The following is a 17,461-nucleotide window of genomic DNA, read 5'->3' on the forward strand; positions in this document are numbered from 1 at the left end:
TCTTCTCACTTTATTGCGGAGCTCAGTTTATAATTTGAATTGTGATGTTCTTTAACTCTGGTATTTGATTAATCTGCAAAAGTACCAGGTGTTTTTCAGAAGCAGGAAGGAGTCAGAAATAATCTCTGTGGTTCCTGTGAGGATAGGTAAGATATTGGGAAAATCATAAGTAATATGGTTTCCACATAACACACATATACTCACCCGACCAAACACACCAAATTGGTGTTTTCTTTATACTTATTATGAGCAAGGAGGAATATCTGACTTTTTAAATTAGACAATAAAACCAGATTAATCCTCAGAAACAAAGTATGTATTGTTTAAAACAGTCACTGGTATTATTTTGTGTTACTCCAAAGAGGAATAAAGATTGTCACTGACCCATTGTCCCTCTTGGCTATACCTTTTTTTCTTAAAGGCCTCCTATGCATAACCTTTAGGAGTTAGTAAAAACTACCTGTTTATAAAGCCATGGTGACCATAAGTGCTTTCACAAAAACTAGTTAGAGAGCAGTCAAAATATTTTAACATAAACCTATTGATTACAGATGGCTGAGATCTAGGTTTCCAGGAAACATTTTTTTCAGTTTTCAGATAAGCATTGGTCATGGACACAATGTTACTAGCTAGATGGGCAAAGTACAATTAACAACGTGTAATTGCAGTGTTTCTGTACAGACTCTAGCACAATACTTTAAAAAAATCAGCAATGAAATGCTGTAATGCACTTTGAAAAAATATACAAAGCTAGGAATCATTCATCATTTTACATTCAGGTCCATCTTTATCCTCTATTAAAATTCCTTAGAGTAGACATTATTTTTCATGTAGTACATCAAAGGACAATGTCTTGCCAAATGTTTCTTTGAGATTATTATAGAACTTTGGGTTCACTCTGTATTAAACTTATCAGACTCCTTGCAGGGTGTAATTTGTCGTCACCTATCTCCACCTATCTTTGTCCTCTTTTAACTCAGGCCTTCTTACTACAACACTCACTTGCAACCTTGAGAACTGTGCATTCAGCAAGAGGTATTTACCCCCTCAACTTAGCAGAAATTCCTTCTTAAATTTGCAAAATAGAAGTATATGGTTCAGTAGGGTGTTCATCCTGCATGCTTTTGAGTACTAGACAGCTCCAAAGAGATTTTGATAAGAACTAAGTACATTATTTACCTGGCACAGGACCCTGAAAACTCACAGTAAGGGTGGTTAAGGAAGAAAATAGGTGAAAAGACATTCACAGATATATGTGATTCTTTTTCCTAGTCGAAATCATCTTAAAATGCTTCTATTCAGTTGCCAATGCATGAAGTAGTTTAATTTGGCAGAAATTCTGCTTGGAAGAACACAGTGTCCTGAAGCTGGTTTTCTTTTGCAAAGCCCTCCTTTTAGCTTTCAACATGCAAGGTATACACCATTCCTATACCAATAAGCTAAATCCAGAGAATGTATATAGATAGAAAGGAAAAGGATGCACATTTCCCATTGGTAAAGTACTTTGAGTTTAAATCAATGTAAACTGATTACTCTATGGAAGTCTAGCTGTCATGCAAATTGCAGCAACCTATACCTTCTCTGATTTGGCTTTGTTCTTTCTATTTTTTTTAAACAAAAATCCTCAGACTTCTTCCAGTGAGTTACTCCATTAACAGCATTTTGATTTCATTTTGCACATAGTGATACACTTCCGATAACAGGTATTATAGATAGCTAAACATATTTCATATTTATGTCTAGGAATACCCAAACAACTGAACCGGAACCACTAGCTTTGATATAAAGATGAATTTTCTTATTGACAGTCATAAATAACAAAAAACAGAACAAATTATTCAGCTTTGTCTAACAAATTCAGTGATAACTGAAAATCCTTGCAAAACCTCTCCTGGTATTGTGAAATAGATCTTATGATTATAGCACAGATAACTGAAAACACCATTAGGAGGAATGATCTTAATCTTGCATTACAAGTCAAATACCCTTGTTTGCCAGTATGCTGCTTACATAAACTAAAATAAAAACTATGCTATTCTTCAGTAATGATCCAAAATGGTTTAGTTATTCTCTTTAAAGCGATTGTGTTTTGGACCATCACAGCAGAATATTCTAAGAATTTTAACAAACTGTTGATGTGTAAAGCCACACTAAAAATGAGCTATATCCAAGTACAGAAAAAAACAATATTTTATTTATAATCTTAGTTTAGTGTTTGAACTACAAATTCTGGTTCTAGAATTGTTTAAAAGATCATGGGTTTTATAGGTTTTCACAAGTAAATTAATTTCTTTTTTTTTTTTTACTTTTTCATTCTTTTTTTTCACAGAACGGTGAAAATTGGTGCTTTCGGTAAATACAGAGCAAATCACTACATGAGGAAAAAAAAGTTTTGCTTGTTTGTTTTTCTCACTTATAAAGTTGCTGTTAATATTCCATTCCCTGTTGAATAATTTCAAAAAGGGCATGAGAAAACAAAAGAAAAAAAAGAGAAAAAGTGACAAAATAGACCAAATCTCACCACTAGAATTCACCATAAAAATTCCCAAAGTGTAACAGGATTCTTACAAAATATCCTAGACCAGTTCTTTTAGGGAATCAAGATCTCCTATGAAAAATATGGCAAATGGGAACCAGGGTAGGTTGAGGAGGAACAACGGAACAAGGAGGGTAATTAAGTGCAGCAAAAACAGGTTTTGAGGAATACACATAATTTTGTCTGCTTTAGATCACAATAGAATTTTTAATAAATAAATTTCTTTTTCTTTGTAAAGACACTTGTTTGAAACAGTAGATTTAGCCCAGTCATTTTTGTCATTTGTTTTATAAACCATCTTTTGCCCCCACCCCCACCCCATAATGTCATAAATGTTTTAGATCTGAGTCTCTTGTACATTGTCTTTTGAGTTCATTCGGATCAATAACGGTTCATGCACTGAACTGTGTATTGAATTTATTGTGTTAACTGTTGTTGTGTGGTTGAAAGGAGACTTATAAGAGTTATAGTGATTTAGGTGCTCATGCTCTATTGCTGGCATGGGCAAGTGACTCTCTATAGGTGTGTCACCTGTAAGCTCATCATCCACATTAATGATCTCTACAGTCCGTGTTGGAGCATGGTGGTTCTGCCGGTGATGCTGTTTCCTCATTTTGTAGAAAATTACCAGCATCACAGCAGCCATGAGAGTGATAGCCACAAAACAACCAATTATGATTTTGGTAGTCTTCATAACCTCATCTATTCCCGGGATCCCGTTATTTGCGTCCGTCACAGGAATGGTGAATGTTTTTTCTGTTGATCTTGTGCTCTGTGGAGTGAGTGAGGTTGTCATGTTAGTGGTCTCCCAGTTGGTAACTGGTGTGGGCCCAACCTGGTCTGTGGTCTGTGCCTCATCCTGAGAAGGTTCCACAGTCTCTACTGTGACAGTTGAAAAGTACGTGTAACCAGGGTTATCTAGGGCAGTCACATTCAGCGTGGCCGAAGCTGTGGTGTTCCCAACAGAGTTACTCACCATGCATGTATACAAACCCGTGTCTTGCACAGTTACCTTTGTAAAATTTAATGTGCCATCACTGAGCACGGCAATCCGAACTCTGTACGCCCCATGTGTCATAACAGATCCGTTTGGAGTAATCCACGATACAGAGGTCAGGGAGGTTGATGCCCGGCACTTCATCTCTGCAGCCATGCCTTCCGTGACGTTGAGGTCTGCTGGTGGCTCCACTATGACGGGAGCATAACATGTGAAGTAATTCAGGTCCAGCTCACCAATGTACCTTCCTTTTAAACTGGGAGGTGTGTGGCAACGGGCACAGCACGCAGTGTTGGAGGGTGCCTTGTCTTTAATCCACCAGCTCAGCCAAAGGATATCACAGTTGCAGTTCCAAGGGTTGTGATGCAAGTGGATCCTCTCTAGGCGGAGTGGTGTGAACAGGTCGTGAGGCAGTAGTGTTAGATTGTTGTGTGCCAGATTGATCTCTACAAGTGACTGAAGGTTATCAAAAGCATTCCTTTCTATCACTTGAATCTGGGACTGTATCATCCACAATTTCTGAAGATGCATTAACCCCTGGAAAGAACCCGGCCGGATGGCAGTCAGGTGGTTCCCAGAAAGATCTAACTCGTCCAGTTTTACAAGTGGGGTGAGGTTAGGAATCTCTCGAAGATTGCACATGGCAAGGTTCAAATACCTCAAGTTGGACAGACCTTCAAAGGCACCTTCTGAGATGTATGAAAGCCTCTTCAATTCTCCCAAATCCAGCCTCCGGAGAGAAGGGATTCTGTTAAAAGCATAAGAAGGGATGCTCTCAATGGGGTTGTTTCTCAACCACAGTTCCTTCAGTTTTGACAGGTATACAAAAGCCCCATTTGGGATAGTGGTCAGACGATTGTCAAAGAGTTCCAAAGTGTTGAGATTGGCCAGACCATTGAAAGCCCCTATTTCAATTGTTCTGATGTGATTCAAGGATTTCTAGGTGCCTCAGATGCTTGAAGCTATTAACTTTAATGATTTGGATCTGGTTCTCATGGAGATTGAGCAACCGGGTGTTGGTGGAGATGCCGTCTGGCACGTCTCTCAGATTTTTCCGTACACAAATCACTTTACTGAACTGGTTACTGCAGGAGCAGACAGAAGGGCAAGTCTGAGCCCTCACTAGACCAGCCACCACAAGAAGCTGAAGAGCCAACAGCACCACAAGCAGGGGGTCAAATAGGGCCCTGTTAAACCTAGGACCTATCATTATCTGCTGTGGATGTAAGGTCATCTTGTTCAACATTCATAATTTATTTGGTGTTGGTCCTCGTGGAGTTTGAATAGCCTGAAAGAAAGAAAGAAAGAAGGAAGAAGGAGAACATTAAATTAATCTCAAATACTTGTGTGCTTTCTGAATAAAGACTTCTCAAGTCCTTTCAGTCAACTCAACCAATGTCATGAAACTCTGTGGTGAGAACAGCTATAGAAACTCCAATATTTTGTTTCTTGTACAGCTATGTATGTCAGCTGTAACTGGCAAGGAGATAAGAAAAAGCCAGACACTAGCTTTTCCTGCTCATTCCCATGTATAACACACATAGTTGGATGGCAGATAAGTTCAACAGCAGTGGATACCTAAAAGAAGTATTCTAACTCAGGAGGAGAGTTGAAAGAAGAGACAAGGGCCTCAAAAGGCAAAAACGACTTAGACAGGAATCATCAGAATATTCAAGGTGTTAACCTTCTTGACCCATTATAAGACAAGACAACAGGTAATATAAAGAGCAAGCAGCGGAGACACCTGTTTTGTAGGGGTGGAAATCTTTGTCTACACAAAAGTGATTCCTGCATCGGAGTTTAACTAGAACTAAAACCTTTAATACTGAGTGTAGCAGGTCATGCAAATGTCAGGGCAAGATCTTGCCTATTTCAAATTAAAAAAATAAAATACAAAAGAAATGTGCTGAACACCAGCCTCCCCTACTGTTAAACAGCATCATCCAATTTCATGATATTTCCTCCTCAATTCTTATGTTTGGCACCAGCAGCAGAGAAACACTCGCTAGCAAATGCATGCTGAACACAGAAATAAGCATAGTCATTTGAATGCTGAAAAGCATCTCTGTAGCTTCAAGGTTGGCAGTTTCATTGGCACCTTTAAGAAATCCTACAGATTGTACTGTAAGTGGAAAAAATACCTTTACACCACAAATGATTATTACCATTTTAAGAATTTCAGTACTGAGTCATTTGTGGCAGTTCTTAAAGCCCCCAGCCCTCAGTCCATTTTCAATCTGCTGCTCAGTGCAAGGTCCTTCTGCTGTAGAGATTAATGAAATTTCCTATAAGTCAGCCAAAAAGTGAAGTCTTATAAATTATAACAAGCTTAAAGCATATTTATAACCTGGAGCGCCCAGATGCATATTACATGTATTCAGTAAAACAAAATACTGTAAGGAAATGTTGTTTCATTTTGTGAAAAAAAAAAAAAAAAAAAAAGCTATCTTTCTTTAAAAAAAAAAACAGGAAAAAATATATTGACTTGCATTTCACAGCAATTCATTTAATGAAAGACTTTTTTTTTCTAATTATGTATTCAGACAATGTGTTTTTGAGAATTCATTTCTGCATTTTTAAAAAGCCTGTTATAATGTTTCAGAACTAGCATACATTCTCATCTCACTTTTAATAATTTACTGCAGAGAAAGCCGATACAATGGTTAAAAATCTGTGAACGGGAATTAGAAAGTCTGGGCTGTGTCTGTTTGTTTGATTCGCTCTGTAGGTGCTATTTATAACACATAATTCTTGTTATGAAAGATTCATGAAACTAATGTGTTTTGCAACCTTGAGCAGTCTCTTTCTGTGGCTCATGCTTCTGCCCTATGACTCTAGAGAACCCTGTGGCTGTAGCATTAGATGTTTCTGCTCCCAGCTCTCCATCCCTTCCCTCTGCCAACAACAGTCCTGCTGATCATGGGTTTCATGGGTTTAGGAGAACATACTAGATCAGATGAGGGGTGGCTGCTGTAGATACCGTCCTTTTCACTGCAGGTTTACAAAGGCAATTCTCTCATCAGAGGTGCTGCATGCAATCTATGGAGCAACACTCTCAAACTAACCACTCAAATTCAAGTTCCTTTACATCAAAAATACAGCTGTAGTAGAACTATCTGCAAAAAGGGGATACAAAGGACCTGGTTCCCATATTTCTTACACTATCATGAAGAAGAATCTGTCCATTGTGGCTAAAAGAATTATGTCAATGAGTCTAATGTCAATATCAGGCTCCTTAGGTAAGATCTGTGGTCCATGAATTTTGCTGTCGAATAGTAATTAACCATCTTCAATCACATTAATGTGATTGTATTAGCATTTTTGTTTGCCACTAGTTGGAGTTTTTTTTAGTACTATTCAGTAGTCTTCAGTATTTCAGGAGTATTCACGAAGTCTTGGTGCCTTCATTTCGCATCAGGGTAATTTTAAATCATAAACACGATGGAAATACCCTGGAAAAAATCAGCCAGCACAAAAACAGAGTGAAAAATTAATTTAAAGCCTTGAAGAACATTGTGGAAATATTTTTATGGGCTTTACACAAAGCCCCATCTGGAACTCCATACTAATTTGCTATTCAGTATCTGTCTATTATGCTAGAGACACATTAAGATTTACTTTTATAAATCCACACATGCAACACAGACCATCATCTGGCTTCTTTAGTCTCTGTTGACAACTCTGTGTCTTCTAAGAGTTTTTTTTTTCCTTTAATTTTTCTAGTAGCAAAATATCAACTCTATGGTCAATTCAATAACACTAGTGCCCTCTGCTGTATGGATTTAAAATGTAGTTTAAAATGCTAAGAATTTCCTTACTGCACAGCCAGTTCCCCAGACACCACACAACTATTAAATGTGTTTCCAAACATGACCTTAAGTCTGTCTGTGACATTGGTCTAATTACAAAGCATATATCATCAGTCGCTTTAGCACAGTGACGTATATTCTCTTTATGGCCATGGAGACATACATATACATATATGGAGAGCTCTTTGTTTTGTTTCCTGTTTCCACTGAATCAAAAAAATCTTTTTTCCAATTGACCTTTGATATGCGTGCACTCTTCTCTATAGCCTGTCTGATATTTAGTTAGTCTCGATGTACTACACGTTTTCCTTTGTGCAAAAAGCATTGTCGTCTTTAACATCCAATGCAGAAGATGAAGCAAGGAATGACAAAGCTAATCTACCTCTGCAGATATGCTCAGTGCAGCTTTCCTTAGCGACAGCTTGAGAGATGCTGTAGTTATGCTCTTGAAAGTAACTTTGCCAAACGGGTATGCAGAGAAGTCTTCCTTATGGGCGTTGTAATGGAACTCACAGTTCGTTTTTCTATTTTTTTGTAACTAGGTCTTAGGCCTGGTGTGCTTTGATGTCTCTTTGTGATTTTACCAGGAGAAAGTGACTATACTCACTCTCATCTCTAAAGGATTTTCCTGCCATGGTGGGCTTTGATTACAAAGGTGAACTCCTCCACCATTCCCAAAGGTCTGCCTAATGAGGGATGGCAGGTGGCAAAGATCTTTTCCCAAGCTCCAGTGACCCTTAGCTGGATCACTGGCAGTTTAGTTGCTGTTGGCAACTCATACTTAGCTTTCTGTCTAGTCTGTGGGTCTATGATCAACTGTCTCAGCAGCGGAGTGGTGCAGCGCAAAGGCCATGGCTTCATCCCAATAAATGGTGGATGATACTGTATGAACACCCTTTGGTTGGTGCTGTATATCTGCCATCAAAAAATGAGGTCTGATGCTGTATGTCACTGCATTGAAAATACAGATAGAGTTGATCAGATATCAGGTGATTAAACCATCACAGTAAAATTAAATCATCACAGGTACATCACAGTTAAATTGCAAGTAAAGCATGGTTAAATCATCACAACTCTCCCTCAGCCATGTGCTAGAAAATGTCAGGATGAGGCACAACCACATCACTTTTTTTCAACTTTTTTCAAGTTGACAAATACACGGATGCATTCAGAAAATGCACCTTTGCTTCACTTTATGTAACACAGCTATGCATGCTGTACATCACACCCTTTTAAAGAGGGTTTTGAGAGAAAAACCCTTTGTAAAAATATCTGCACTTCTTAGTAAACAAGCCACTCTCCAGTTGCAAATTAAATGGCAGATTTCCAAACATATGAAGAGGAGCCAGGTGTGTCGAGCAGCTAATTACGCTAGGAAGCCTCTTCCAGGAGTATCAGGACCAGAGAACTGAAAATAGTTTCCGCATGGAGCAGAGCATGGAGCAGAGCGATAAAAAACAGGTCTAAATCCCGGGATGACCTTATGCAGAAGTGACTCTTCTGACTCACTTTTCAGGAACTCTGAATGCCCCCGGGGCCTGAGACTGATCCCCTTTTGGCAGCAATGCCAGCAGAGGAAGCCAAGGGAATTTCAGCGTAGAGACCGTGAGACAAGCACACAATCTGTTCTGGCTGCACAAAATACTGAAAGACATGAGGGTAAACCCTCATCCCAGAACAGAGACTGAACTGTGGGCAGGGAGCCCCACGGGGGTCAGAAATCCTCTACCAACATCTGCTCTGCGAACACTCCTACAGCCTCCGCTTCGTGTCCCCATATGGTTGCGAAGGGTTGGGCTGATGGAACCACGTCGTCAGGGATTCACTCACCACATCCTCCTGCTCTCCTCCCTGGCTTTTCCATCCTGAAATTCCTTTCCACCTGGCTGAACCCCAGAGGACTAGAGCTTTCAGTTCAAGAGAAGTACAAATGCCTTCTCTGCCCGTGTACAGCACAACAACACCGTTCTTCATCTCCATTGAATGTCTTTGCTGGCAACCAAGGAACACACTCTACGTTCTCAATAGAGCATTGCAATAATCATAATGCCAAATCAGTAAACTGGGTTACAGCAGATCTCATATCTTTCTCTTCCTAATCTTATTTTTTTATTTTTCTCATGGATTGGCTCCTGTCTGAGGTGTTTGGGTATTTTTTTAAACAGACTGTTTTACAGTGAAAACTCAAATCACTGCAACTATATAGCTCTGTGTCTTTTCCTCCATTCTTAAAAATCAGTTTTCCTTTTTCACTGCTATAGGACTTTAAAAGTCTCAACAACAGTTTAGGGAGCCATTGCGATAATGCCTAAAAACCTGGGAGGTTTCAAAGCCCAGAAGCTTTAACTATTTGGGTTTTATTTTATTTTTAGTTAAGTACAGTGGAGGCCAAAGAGATAGGCAGCCCTGCAATGCAGACTGATGACTCATGAGACCAGATAAATCAAAACACTCACAATGCAAACTGTTCTCCTTTTTCTGTGTTTCACTGTTTTGCACTGGGACATGGTCAGGATTTTCTATGGCCCCTTGAAGCATGTAAGTGTAGGAGGCAGAGTGGATATTTCTGTACCACAGGTACTTCCCAGTTCCTTCCTGCAAGCCTTTTAAGACTCGGCTGAATCACTAAGACACTGACCTGAAAGACCTAAATGTGACTGGACACATTCGATCCTCCTGAATCACCATTGATTTCAGGGGAGTTCAATCAAGGATGAGTTTGATCCAGCCTGCCTTTTTCTTCTTTTCGTTCATTTTGTTATACAGAAAACAGCTTTATTTCACACCCCTCATTTTCCAGCATCATTTCATGTTTCCTTTCCCATGTCCTCCTAAGGTTTAAAATTTTCTTCTTAATTTCAGGTAACAGAAAATGAAATAGTTATTTTAAAAATGAGAATTTTAGTGCACATTGTTCCGGGCAAAAGTATTTGCATTTTAGCTGGAAATTAAGAGATTTCACAGTGTTTTAAACTAAATCAGTCTGGTATGTCTCTTTAGTTATAAATATTCTTTTACTCCCAAGCATCATTTTACTTTGTATCCTCAATACAACTCATAATATTTGCTAATTTTGTAGGAAAATCCAAAGAAACATCAGACAATATGTGACGGATATTTCTTCAGGACATACTTATTTTTATTAAGAGGAATTATTCGGCTTCTTTATTGACCTTTCCCAGGATGTCACCCAAAGTATCAAGAGGACAAAAGAGTCCTAATCTCTCTGCTCAGACTGCTGGCAGTGGTATGAATAGGAGCAATCTATGAACTATTCACAATGAATGAACTTAAATTCTTTCATAAAAACCATCACAATACAGCTTGGTACTAGTCCACCCAGAAACATTCTAGAAATTTAATTGGAATTAACTTTTAAATTGGGTTAATTATATTGCATTAAATCTTTGTGTGGACACTCTTATTTAAACTTAATTTAAGCCAAATTAAATCAAGGCCACTGTAATTTCAATTAAGAGTGTCCATAAAAGAATGTAATGCAGTTTAGCTAGTCCCTTTTCAAAGTTAATTTGGATTCATTTTCTTTAGACCCCATGTGGACATGAGCAACTTTTATTCTGTATTAACTTGAGCTCGATTTGAACCAATTACATAAAGGTGAAAGGGTTTTCTACCTCATCACTGATCCCTTGGGTTATTCAAATACTATTTTGTTCTTCTCACTTCACTAATTCACTTGACAAAACACAGTTTCTCTGAATCTTTTTTGTTTGTTTCATCTTCTGTATATTTCTGGACAGATATTTATGTAGGGGGAAACAGGTACAGAAGAAATTTTACAACGGTCCTGACAACAAAATTCTCTTTATTACAGCAGCAGGTTACTACATCTTATGTGCCAACCATGATATAAGGGGGAGTCATACAAGCACCTTCAGGATTTCACTATCTTATGCCAGAACTACCTCAGTGAGCAACAATTACACTGCAGTGTAACTGCGGAAAGGATGCTTTCTTAATCCTTTTTTGGTTCATTATCAAAGCAAAATCACAGACACCCATTCAGAAGACATGTATGAAGCACAACAAAATCAGTATAAAAACAACCCTTAATAAAAATTTATAGGATGTTCTAAAGCACTGCTCCAAAACAATACAATTTTCACTCCTGTCCCACTGGGGTCATTATTTTGAAACACGGTAGTATTTCTTTGTTTTTAGCAGACTAGTAGTGATTTAAGACAACATCTATTCAAAGGTACTGCAGTGGCAGTTCATTTCAAACTAACTAGTTTTGGTCTGGTAGAGTATTATCAATATTTTTACATGGAAGCGCTAGATAGTACATACTACAGGATTTCAAACTAGTAGGCAAAAATCTGCAGGTTAAGCATATGAAATACTAAAACATAATGTCTTTTAAAAGATGCAAAGGTAAAAAAAAGTGCAAGGCTGGCAGAATCCAAGGTGTTAGCCCTTATTCCTTCCAAAATTTTCTCTCTACTCACAAACTATAAAAACAGATATAGGAAATGTCAGATCAGAACACCAGACAGTCTAAGAATGCATATACAGATGTAGCCAGTACAATGAAAAGCAACAAAAAAAAAAAAAAAAAAAAAAACCCCAAACCAAAAAACCCCACCACCACAACAACAAAAAAAAAAACAAAAAAAAGGCAATTAGGGTATAAATTTGCCCTTAAGAGAGTTTCATCCTAATCCTAGAAAACTGGAGTCTAGTTTTTAAAGCCCAAAACATCCTTTTCTAAACTGAAATATGTGCTTTTGTCTATGAATGTCCTAATGCTGAATATTCTTGTGACCCATACAAATCATCCTTTAAGCCTTGCTGAGCTCTTGACCTCAGTAGATAATATGAACTAGAAGACAGAAATATTTTAGTTTGATGAACATATAATGCAGTTGTTGATGCTCTGGTAAAATTTGAAGCCATTTAGAAAGATTCTAAGATTATTTTGAGATTGGCAGATCAGAGGATTGTCTGTTTCAGTGACATAAAAAATCGAGTTTGTGCCTTAACAAGCACAGTTTTTCCAAATGCATTTTGTAATATTTAAATCAGAGGAGACTGAGGGATGAAAGGCAATCCTATTAAAGCAGCCGTGCAAAATCTGCACCAATATTTTTTGGGGTGTGAATTAAGATAGGCATGTGTCAAGAAAGGTGTTTTCCTTTTTTTTAAGGTCTGAATTATTCGATGTTGAGTTGGAGAAGTGCTTGATAGGTATTTCATAACCATAGTAACTCTAGGCTGTATTGCTAGCATGCATTATTCTAAAATATCTTCTGGGAGAAACATAACCAGTTAATAACACACTCTGAAGCACCAGAGTCCATTTTGAATCATTACATTTGTAGTGGCTAACTGAGTCCAAATTACTCCCTCATTCTGTTAATAAACAAAGAGACAAAGAGAAAAAGAGACATGAGATAAAAAGTCAAGGCTGCAAATAGCCTTGAGTCTGCCAAATGATGGTTAAACTTCTTGTCCTTGGTAACTATGGAAACTCCTTAAGGTAAGAGCGGAACACAGGCATTTTGTGGTCTGCAATTTACAAGCTGTTTATTTAATTATGAAGGAATATGAAACCGTCAGGGGCAATGTAATGATCATACTGTGACAGTGTTTTGAGAGAAAAAATAGGTCCAGAGAAATATAAGTGATTTTTTTTTTTTAAATTACTTGGTTTAGGACATCTATGAAACTGCAGCACATTGGTTTTTACTGAGATTTGTGACTTTGTTAGTTTTGTTTTGGTTTTGCTTTTTTTTTTTTTTTTTCCAAAAGGGTGTGAGGAGCTAAAATTGGCAATATGACGTTTTGCCATAATATCCCTCAGTAGATTCATAGTAATTATGTCCATTCTACACCTCAAGGTCAGGGTGTATTTCAATTAAACCCTAGGTGTTACCAAAGTGCAGCACAGCCAGAATAGTAAGCACATTATTACCAGATCTATCACTGCTGGGCAATGAATAGGTCACAGGTGCTCTTGCACACAGTATTTGTACACCTTTAAATATTACAAGTGGGAAAATGTTTCAATTCAATTTTGGAAGCAGATAGTGAAATAAAATTAAGAGTGAAACTATGTGATGACCCAGAGGGACTATAACAACTACTTAGAAGCATTTTCCTGGATGTGAAGAATAAACTTTGACCTGATACTTCTGTTGTTGGGAGTTGCACAAACATAGCTGCCGCAGGGCACTTTGCATACAACAGGAGTTTTGGCAACAATCCATCCTTGGTTGGATCGCCTTAATAAGACATCAAACATAAACACATCCTCGCAAGGATTCTGGAAATGAGGTAGGCAATAATATTCTAGTTTATGGCTGAAGAAACTGAGGAAATAGCGGATTAAGTCAGCTGGCAAAATTTAGCACGGGTCTACGTGATAATTTGCAAACGTGAGCTTCCTGCTCTGTGCGGACTCGATGCAATGCGTGCTGCTCCAAATGATAGCCATGGAGCAACCGTTAGCTTGTTGCTGACCTGAAGCTAACGTTTCTCACAGCGGTGCTCCAGCCTGGCCCTAAGAACATAAAGAGAGAGACTTCATCTGAGTGGAGCATGGATGAGTCTCGCTCACAGCAGTCCACAAGAGTCCAAGCGGAGATGCTCTAATGACAGGCGTTGGCAGCAGAGGCAGGACAGGGACCCAGAACTCCTGAATCGCATTTCCACCAGAATGTAGATTTTATGTACATACCGAAGAGTGTGATGATCAAGTTTTAGATGACCAAAGTGCCATGCCATTTGAAACTAAATTTGAATAAATATTAGAAAGTGTTCTGCCCTATTCTACAGAATCCTGTACTACTCTTCTTGTCATACTATTTGTACATCTTCCTGAAATGCATTAAATAGCCTAAATTTGTCATTTCATCCCTGCAGTCTTTCTCTCATTCTTTTTCCTCCAGGACTGTGTTCAGATGTTGGTCTGGTTTGGTAGGTGTTATTAAGTACCTGCCACAAGCTGTCGATACTATAGACGGCGAGTTTGAAGAGTCACAGAATCACAGAATGGTTTGGGTTGGAAGGGATCTTAGAGATCATCCAGTCCCACCCCCTGCCATGGGCAGGGACCCCTCCCCCTCCCCAGGTTGCTCAAAGCCTCATCAAGCCTGGCCTTGAACACCTCCAGGGATGGGGCATCCACAGCTTCTCTGGGCAGCCAGTGTCTAACCACCCTCATGGTAAAGAATTTCTTCCTAATAATGCCTCCATCCCTGGAGGCATTCAAGGCCAGGCTGTGTGGGGCCCTGGGCAGGCCGCTCTAGTAGTTGGCAACCCTGCCCACAGCAGGGGGGTTGAAACTAGATGATCTTTAAGGTCCTTTTCAACCCAGGTCATTCTATGATTCTATGATTCTATGAATATCTCACCTAAATCAGCCCTCTTCCAGTTTAAATCCATTACCCCTCGTCCTGTCACAACATGCCCTTGTAAAAAGTCCCTCCCCATCTCTCCTGTAGCCCCTTTCAGACCTGGAAGGCTGCTAGAAGGTCCCCCCCAGAGCCTTCTCTTCTCCAGGACGAACAACCCCAACTCGCTCAGCCTGTCCTTGCATGGGAGGTGTTCCAGTCCTCTGATCATCTCCGTGGCCTCCTCTGGACCTGCTCCAACAGTTCAATGCCCTTCTTGCACTGGGGGCCCCAAAGCTGAACACAGCACTGCAGGTGGGGTCTCACAAGAGCAGAGTAGAGGGGGAGAATCCCTTCCCTCGACCTGCTGCCCACACTTCTCTTGATGCAGCCCAGGACACGGTTGGCCTTCTAGGCTGCAAGTGCACATTGCCTGCTCGTGTTCAGTTTTTCATCTAACGAAACCCCAAAATCCTTCTCCTCAGGGCTGCTAAGAAATACATTTTGAGTTTGAAATTACAGTTTGTGATGTTTCCCATGCTATTCCTTCTTCAAACTCATTGAACATCTCATGAGAAGTGTTCCTCTCTTCTACCCAGAGAACAGGCCACAGATACCAGAATGGATCACCTGAGACCCAGTCCAATCCTTCCTACACTGGGAATGGGCAGGGACTCCTGGGGACCTATTGTCATGTTTTGCCTGTGAACTGTTCTCAAAGCTTCCTCTTGGCAAGGTTCTCCGATATATGTGCTATAATCTTTTGATCCTTGACCACAAGAAAGCTTTCCTTCTATGACGGGGCTACACCATGGCAGGGGGTTGGAACTAGATGATCTCTAAGGTCCCTTCCAACCCAAACCAGTCTGTGATTCTATGATTCTGCATAAGCCTCATGCCAGACAGGGTCTTGGCAAGCCCTGAACTGATTTCAAAATATAAATGTTTAAAATAACCTGAAAGAAATTTCCTGACATAGAACTGTACAGGTGGCAAAATGTGACATTTCAAATCCATTACCATTTGGGGCTACCCAACCAGGAAGATGTAAATCACCTGAACAACAGTTCACATTCAGGGAACTATCCTCACTAGCGGAAGAAGGAAAGGGAAGAGGGTAGAAGTTAAGTGGTTCATAATTGTTTCACATGCAACTAGGCACCACTGCACCAGACCAGGGTAACATGAAGTCCACCTTTCCCATTGGCGATAAGCATATCCTTTGCACTGCCCGTCCTTCTGCCACAAACATCTGTTTCTGACCTAGTAAGGGACTGACAATGTTTCATGGACCAAAGTACTTTTGAAATGCTCCAAACCCAATTTCACTCTAAAGTGACTAACTACTAATGTTTTAATTACTGAATTCCAATAATAAGTGCAATAACCCCCCTGAATATATTTGTACAATATATTCAGTCATAGGGTCACACATGTTTATATGACTATATTTGAATTACAGAAATACTGTGAATTCCACACTGACTTTAACAGGTAAAAAACATCCTTTCCCTTGACAGCTTAGTCAAGCACTGGAAGCAAAACCAAAGAGACACAACTTAGGCAGATTTTATAACTATGTTGTCCTCTTTGAACACTGCAAACAAAAATAATTATATATTCAAACTTAAATCTGTCTTAATTTTATTCAAATGTTAAATTAATTCTGCAGTAACTTGTTAATACCGGAGCATTCTGTTTCTCTATGTGGTGAAATGAGGCACTAGCACAATCCCATATCATCCATCCTCATGTGTTTTCCTCAGACATTCAAACATAGTGCATGTCTTTGCTGAATACATGGCCTGATTAAAGAACTGATATTGTAGATCTGCCAGGAAAAGTTATCATTAACAAAGAAACCTTTAAATGCAGCTTGGTGAAAATCAAAGGCTCTAAAGGAGTTTGCGAGAAACAGTGGTAAGTTACATGAGTTATTCGCTTTCTGTCCAGATCATCTATACATCCAAGAATCATAGATGATAAAGTTACAGAAGACGTTACCTCTCTGAAACTTTACATGGCAATTAGTCTTACAGAAAAAAAAAATAGATTACTTCATATTTGAACATAGACATGGTTTTTAAATTCATTAATATATATTTATGCAATGGAATGTCTTCTTATATAGGTGGCTTATAACCTGCTTCTTAAAATCACTGGCCAAATTCAAATTCACTGTGAGGGTGGTGAGGCAGTGGCCCAGGTTGCCCAGAGAAGCTGTGGATGCCCCATCCCTGGAGGGGTTCAAGGCCAGGCTGGATGAGGCTTTGGGCAACCTGGGCTAGTGGGAGGTGTCCCTGCCCATGGCAGGGGGTTGGAACTCGATGATCTTTGAGGGTCCTTTCCAGCCCAAAATATTCTATGATTCTATGGTTCTATGATTCTATAAAAGCATTATTACATCAATAGGAAATTCATATCAGATCCAGGAAAGCTGGCATATACTTCTTCAGAGGATGATCATTTTCACTGAGGTGCTGTTTATCTGCCTGAAGTTAACCAACAGGATAAACCGTCCAGCATCAGCAGTGCTCCCTTGTTCAGCTGCTCAGACTCCAAAGTGCTGACACAGTATTCGATGTTCATGAGCCCACCACACTGCCATTTTTAACCAGATCCATGAGAGAAACCCAGGGGTAAAAATTGGCTCCTACAGAAACCAATGGGAGTTTTGTCTGTGATTTCAGTGGAGTCAGGACTCCAGCTCATATGTCAATAAGAATTTGCTATACAGAGCCAACTGCAGATTACTGCTGATATA

The 17,461-nt window shown here is 39.3% G+C and overlaps 1 protein-coding gene across 1 annotated transcript; it reads right to left on the minus strand.

Moving 5' to 3' along the window:
• Positions 1-2,383: 2,383 nt before the first annotated feature.
• Positions 2,384-4,814, minus strand: LOC104460434 (leucine-rich repeat-containing protein 4C-like). The gene is given in 2 exon segments (XM_010080389.1): positions 2,384-4,464; positions 4,466-4,814. Coding segments are annotated over 2 exon segments (1,905 nt in total). The 5' UTR covers positions 4,780-4,814; the 3' UTR covers positions 2,384-2,873.
• Between the last annotated feature and the right edge of the window lie 12,647 nt (positions 4,815-17,461).

Source organism: Pterocles gutturalis, unplaced genomic scaffold (genome assembly GCF_000699245.1).
Source record: "Pterocles gutturalis isolate BGI_N339 unplaced genomic scaffold, ASM69924v1 scaffold14159, whole genome shotgun sequence".
Classification (NCBI taxonomy): domain Eukaryota; kingdom Metazoa; phylum Chordata; class Aves; order Pterocliformes; family Pteroclidae; genus Pterocles; species Pterocles gutturalis.